This window comes from Aythya marila (genome assembly GCF_965140915.1).
Source record: "Aythya marila genome assembly, chromosome: 1".
Classification (NCBI taxonomy): Eukaryota; Metazoa; Chordata; class Aves; order Anseriformes; family Anatidae; genus Aythya; species Aythya marila.
Window position 1 is genome coordinate 76,195,566 of NC_139042.1, and position 6,033 is coordinate 76,201,598.

At 45.7% G+C, this 6,033-nt stretch overlaps 1 protein-coding gene across 8 annotated transcripts in view; it reads left to right on the forward strand.

Annotated features, from left to right (window-relative positions):
- The window catches only part of TBL1X (transducin beta like 1 X-linked), a 200,184-nt gene extending 194,781 nt beyond the window's left edge, over nt 1–5,403 (forward strand). For all 8 annotated transcript variants that reach the window (XM_082768461.1, XM_082768456.1, XM_082768462.1 and 5 more), the window contains one exon: nt 1,034–5,403. In XM_082768461.1, the coding sequence (XP_082624587.1) occupies nt 1,034–1,060 (27 nt within the window). In that variant the 3' untranslated portion in view covers nt 1,061–5,403. The remainder of the gene's footprint in view (nt 1–1,033) is intronic.
- The last annotated feature ends 630 nt before the right edge of the window (nt 5,404–6,033 follow it).

A 6,033-nucleotide genomic window follows, 5' to 3' on the forward strand; every position in this document is an offset into this window, starting at 1 on the left:
TCAAGGTGTAGACAGCTCAATAAAGAAATGAGTAGTTCATAGGAGTATATTAAAAATGCTCCTGCTTTGAAAGGGTTTGAATACTGGGAGGTGGTACTTTTATTGGAAATGAAGAGTGCCTCTGGAATTGGTGAATATTGCTGAAGATGGGAATAAATTTAAATACATACTTGATAAGAACAACAATAGTGTTGTTTCTATCATTACTCTTCTCATGTCTGTTCGTACTGAAGATCACAGCAGGCAACTTTCAAATAAAAGTTGTCTTGGGGCTTTCTAGTCCTACCCCACAGAAGAAATACAGCCTTGAATAGTAGCTGAAGGAGGAAGTTTGCAGCATGATGTCCAAAGATTTCATCTTGTGGTAAAGAAGTATTGCTGTAAAGACACTGATTATTACATACTATTTTTTTCTGTTAGTTACTTGATAAAAATTTCAGTTATAGCATGATCAGCTTGTAAAGGACACACATGTTATAACACACTATACAGCTTTCAAAATAACTCTGCAATGTGTCTGGCTGGCATAACTCTAGAGCAATATTTTTCAGCTGTTTTTAATGAAGGGTATGGTACACCTACAACATCATCCAGTTGCTTGAGTTGTGCCATCTGAAATGGTGCCATGCCTGGCTCCCAACAGCTGCTCCAAATGGACACGTGCCTGCCGTAGGTCCTGGATCACACCTGCCAGGCCTGGGCATGTATTTTAGAAATACTTCAAAAACTGAAGTGTTTAGGCAACTAAATAATGCCCATGGTCCTGTCGGGGATGCACCACCAGAGTGCTTGTTTGTAATCTAAGGAAAGCCCAGCTAGGTGCTTAATGTACGTTTTTCATCTCTGATTTCTCCCATGTTGGCTTGTTCTCTTGCTTGTGTGCATGGAAACAGGCACTGAGACAGGCTGATGTGGAGCTTGGGATAGCTTAGCGTACAGCTGACTGTATCAGCTGGTGGACTGGGCTGTACATAAATAGGAATTCCAACTAACCTGCTGAAATGGTTCTTAATCCTGAGTCTTTTCTCTCTAGGTTTGTGTTCTAGATCTGCGGAAGTAAAAGTGAAATGTTTTAGAAGAAATTTCAAATGGACCAGCAGTGAATGTGTGGGGAGAAGCACTCTTCAAAACTATTCTTAACAGCTCCAGAACTGTACGAACTTGAACAAAGTTAGAGTGTACTGTGAAACCAACTCTCCCTGGCCACAGGTGTCTAGTATTTTGTCCGTAACCTTCATCAAGGAGTAAAAACACAGTCACTTCAGAGGGGGAGGGAATGGTTTCCACCTGGAACATTCAGCCTTGGAAGCATGAAGCCACCAGCTAGGCATTGCACTGTTTGGTTTGCGTCTGAGAACTTGCTCTGATGGCTGGGAAAAAAAAGCTGTGCCAAAAAAAAATTAATAAAAAAAAGAAAAATGCTGTGATAAACCAAAAGGGAAAAAAAATCCTCCTCCATGCGGTGTCGTATTTTTTCCTTCCAATTTGGACACTACAGTTGCTCTCCCAAAGGACGTTCAAAGACCAGTTTGTACTGATGAAATGCTCAACTTTGTAATCACAACACTTTCTATTTTCTAGACTACTTTTTTTGTTCAGTGTTTTTTCTATCAGCTGGAATATTACAGCCTGGAGGATCCCAGGCTTAGGATGAAACTTTTGTTTTCCTTTTATTTCTCCCTTCCACTCCCGACTTCTCCTTCCTTTTTTTCTCCTCTTTCTTCTTGCCCTTTTTTTTTCTTTTTTTCCCTGTATGCCCATAGTAGATGCAGCCAGGTGGACATGACAATGAAAATTTTTGACAGACTGCTTCTCCTCTCCTCTCCTCTCTTTCTTTTCCTTTCTTTCTCTCCGTTTAAAAGAAAAAAAAATCCTCCATGCTTCAGATCTTAGCGTCTCAAGGGCACTTTCAGCAAATTGTGTAATAAGTGCTTTATATAAGAATGCAGTGCTGGGGAAGATTTTTACAGGAGAAAGATGACTTTTAACAGAAAGAACCCAGTGTATTTTTGGAAAAAAAATATTTTTTATGTTAAACACAGTTTTAAAAGCCGAAAATGGCCACCAAATGTAGACCAGTTGTGTAATTCAAGCAGAAAGAATGACACAGAGTCCAAGGAGCATGAAAGATGCAGTATCCTTTTCCTCTTCTCTCTCAGAAAGTGCTGTAGGACAAAACGCTATTTGATACAATAAATGCCCGTCATTTACTGAGACCTCTTCCAGCAGCCAGACATTTGTATGGTCTCATTCCATTTCTGTGGCTGTTTGATGCTGTACACTTACTAAAAGGAATCCGTAAGTTTGAGACCATAAATACAGCATTCATTTTCTCGAGTGCATATTTGTGTTTATCCTTGGTGACCAGGGGAACACAATCGTGCATCTTCTTCCCTCCAGAGACAGTTCAGGTTTCACGCAGAAGATGCGTTTGGCAGGCAGTGCTGTCCTCCTCTACTCACCCACGCAGCTGTCTCTGTTCCAGTAAGCCCGTGGGGTTTCACCAGTGACTTGATGGGACCAGTCGGACCAAACGTGCTGGCTGTGCCTGTCGCTGTTACGCGTGGACTCGTGCCAAGCTCCCAGCCAGCTCTGGTCAGCGCACACCTACAGCTGGGCTCTGCCATCGCGGCTGGCGGTACGTCATGCTGCTGTCAGCCTCAGCCCTGCCTGCTCCCCACCTGGCGAGGAAAGCTCTGGGCCTGCCTCTGGAGGTAGGCTTGGCTTCGAGCATGTCCTCAGTGGGGTGCTCAGAAGACATCGCAGAGCTCTCCACTAGGCGAGGACGTGATTTATAACCTATTTCTCAACACATAAACCACTGTGAACTTACAGTGGGTGAAACGATCGGAATGACAACAAAGACTTCCAAAGCACCGCCTGTCGGCTGGGACGCGATTTCCTTGCTGCGAGCTCGACATCCGCAGTGACGCCTGCCGAAGATTTCTGTACTGCAAGAGCAAACGATGGATCCAGAGAAGCCACAGGAAAGCCAAAGGCAGAGTTAACTGAAGTTGGTGGAAACTCCAAGGCAGCCTCGGGGTGGTGGTGGCCATTATTTAGACAAATCCTCAGACTGGTGTCTCCTCTAGCCTGCAGGCCAGGATTTGTAGGATGGAGAAAAGGAAGCAAGAGAGCCCCCTTGGAATCACAGCACATTCCCACCCAGTCGCCACTTCTCTCACAGAATCTTCCCTTTGATCTGACCACAGCTGCCGAAGTGGTGATTTGATCTGAGGAAGAGCAAAACCAGAGCCCCAGTGCAGAACTGGTGGTGCGAGACCCGCCAAGCATCACGGCATCAGGGAAGTTGTATGTCCATTTTTTCTCCTGTGTTTTCCTCGCTTTACACTTCATATCTTTACAGCTTCTTAGTCCTTTCAGTGGAACTTGCCACTGCCAGCTTCAGCTGCTTTTCCTAGAGACACACATTGGGGAAGGAGAAAATAATGAAAATAAGTAACAGCTAACAGGGTTACCTGGTCCTGAGGGGAAAACGGTCACACAGGATTCTGGTTCTTAGTTACAGTTAGGCTTGTTTGTGATTTATATCAAAGAATTGGACACTGGAAGGTACCAGGGATTATTTTTGGTGTTAAATGTGTCTATGTGTTGTTTTCAGCCTTCTGCTCCAAGAGCGTGGCTGTAGATGACCACGGCACAGTTTTGCACTGGTTTGTAACAACGAGCACACCTGCTAATTTAAAGTCACTACTTATAAAAGGAGTACTCACTAGGAGAGAGGCTTGAATCTGAATACAAAGGCTTAACATGGCTTTCTGAAGCGCAGCTGGGTTGACGATTTGAGTAGAGTCATTGCACATCCGTGGCTGGCTTCCTAAGCTGCCTCTGAGTGGCGTTCCTGAGAGCAACTCGCAGAAGCTCCCGGCCCGCAGGCAGTGGGGGTGGCATGGACGGGGCCCGGGGCTGGGCTCTGCCTTGTGCTGCGCCTGAAGAGGCCAGGCCTCGGGGATCAAGGAGATCCGAGCCCAGCTGCAGCTCGGCTCTGCCCCACGGCCACCTCCGTGCACGGCCCCCGCTGTGTCTCGTGCCACGAGCAGCTGTTGCAGGTAATGCAAGGGGGGTCAGCATGCGTGCTTCTTCTTTCTTTGTCCTTCTCCCACGCTGTCGGTGAGAGCATCGTCTTTCCCCTGCCAGTCCGCATGGAGGTAAGAAGCCAAGAGCAGCCAGGTTTCAAGATCAGTCGATTTGCAAAACCTGGGCATGAGGGAGGCTGCCCTCCTGGGAGGTCTCTGGGCGGACCGTCAGATAGGAAAGCAGCATACGGGAGAAACTAACAAAATTCACCTCTCATCCTGTCCACAAGACCCTAAAGATCAGGAAAACCATCAAAGATGTAGTAGTAGACAGTCTTCAGGTGCAACGAGGGCAGCTATTGAGATTAAGGAAGCCTGAAGACGTTGTGAAGTCTAATCCTAGCCTAGTGGGCTGCTTTCTTTGGGACGTGGGCAGTGGGGAGAGCAAAGCTTCACCAGGCTTCAGGTGGAGCTCGAAAACTGGAGCTGCCCTCGGGGAGCTCTTGCTTTCCTCCTGGCTGCAGCAGCACCTCCAGGCCAACACCGCCCCCGGACAGAGCGGCGAGAGGCAGCAGGCGGGTGGGCTTCAGCAGGGCTTCACCCAGCGCTTTTTGATCATTTTGTTCATGGCTCTTTATAATGGAAGAGAAACTGAAAAACAAAACAATGAAGTGACCGAACAGGATTGTGAAACATCAAGAGGCTTACTGGATTTTTGTCGTTGCTGGCTGCCTGGAACTGGCCTTGAAGTGAAAAAAAAAAAAAAGTTTCTGAAAAACCACTCAACTCTGTGGGCTAGAAGGATACTGGATCTTTTATGTAGCAAACACTGGGTCCCTTATGGGGCACTAACGGGCCTGACTTACAGGGTTATACACACATTAACCCCATGCTACATCTTAGAAATTTCCTTTTAATTTGTTAAAAAAAGAGAAAAATAGCTAATTTTAGAGCCAAGTGAAGTGCACTTTGTCAAATGTAAGGGTCTGCTTTGTTTTTGGGTTTCTTTTTTCTTTTTCCCTTTTTAATTTTTCCTCCTTTTTTCCTCCCTTTGCCTTTTTAAAAGATGTGGTTCTTTGTCAATTGCAGAAATGTTCTTTCAGCCACTCACTGAAATTCTGAATTCTGGCTTCTGCAGTTTTTATTGTCTGTGTCAGACTTGCAGCCAGACTTGGTTCTCATTTCAGCATTTCCCAGGTTCTGTTGAAACAACATCAACCCTTATTTTGTTTCTCCCCCACCCACACTTTCTTCAAATTCACCTTGTGTATTGTAGCTCATTTGTTTTAAGGAGAGAATCAACAGATCATATTCAGTGTCTTGAATAAATTGCTATATTTTGATATTAGAGAATTCTGTGCGTGTTGTTCCTTATTCTTTCTGCTGGTTTGCATCCTGTGTTTAAGAGCTGGGGTCGGGTGAGTAAATGATAACATGGTCATTGTTCCAATTTCATTTTACCCCAATTACGCATTTTTGGACGTCCTTTCTTCTAAAAGGAGCAAAAAAAAAGTGCAGTACGAGGCATTGAGCAGCGTAAATGGTAAGGAACTGATCTAAGTAAGACTGAATTATGGTACTTGGAAGAAAAGTTTCCTCACAAGGAAATTTCTCCAGATAAAATAAATGGGACTCATGGTGGAGCTAAACGAATTGTTAATCTTTTCTTCGCTCTGTCAAGGCTTTAAATTCAACCTTGCTTGGGCAGCTGGAGGTTCTTGAAGGACTCCGGCATACTCCAGCTCATGCAGTGGGGCTTTGGTCCCTCTGCTCAGCCATAATCAGAGGAGTCTCGAAGAGGGTCCCCTTGTCCTCCGACAGGCACCAGCCCCAGGACTGCGGGATTCCTGCAGCCTGTCCCTCCGACAGCGCTGTCTGCCTGGGGCTCACAGCGCCAATGGCTCACGGACACGGTGGGGTTTCTTAGCTTCAACAGGACGAGTGTTGCGTGACTTTTATTCCACAGAAATGGGACCCACAGTACATGTGGATTTTA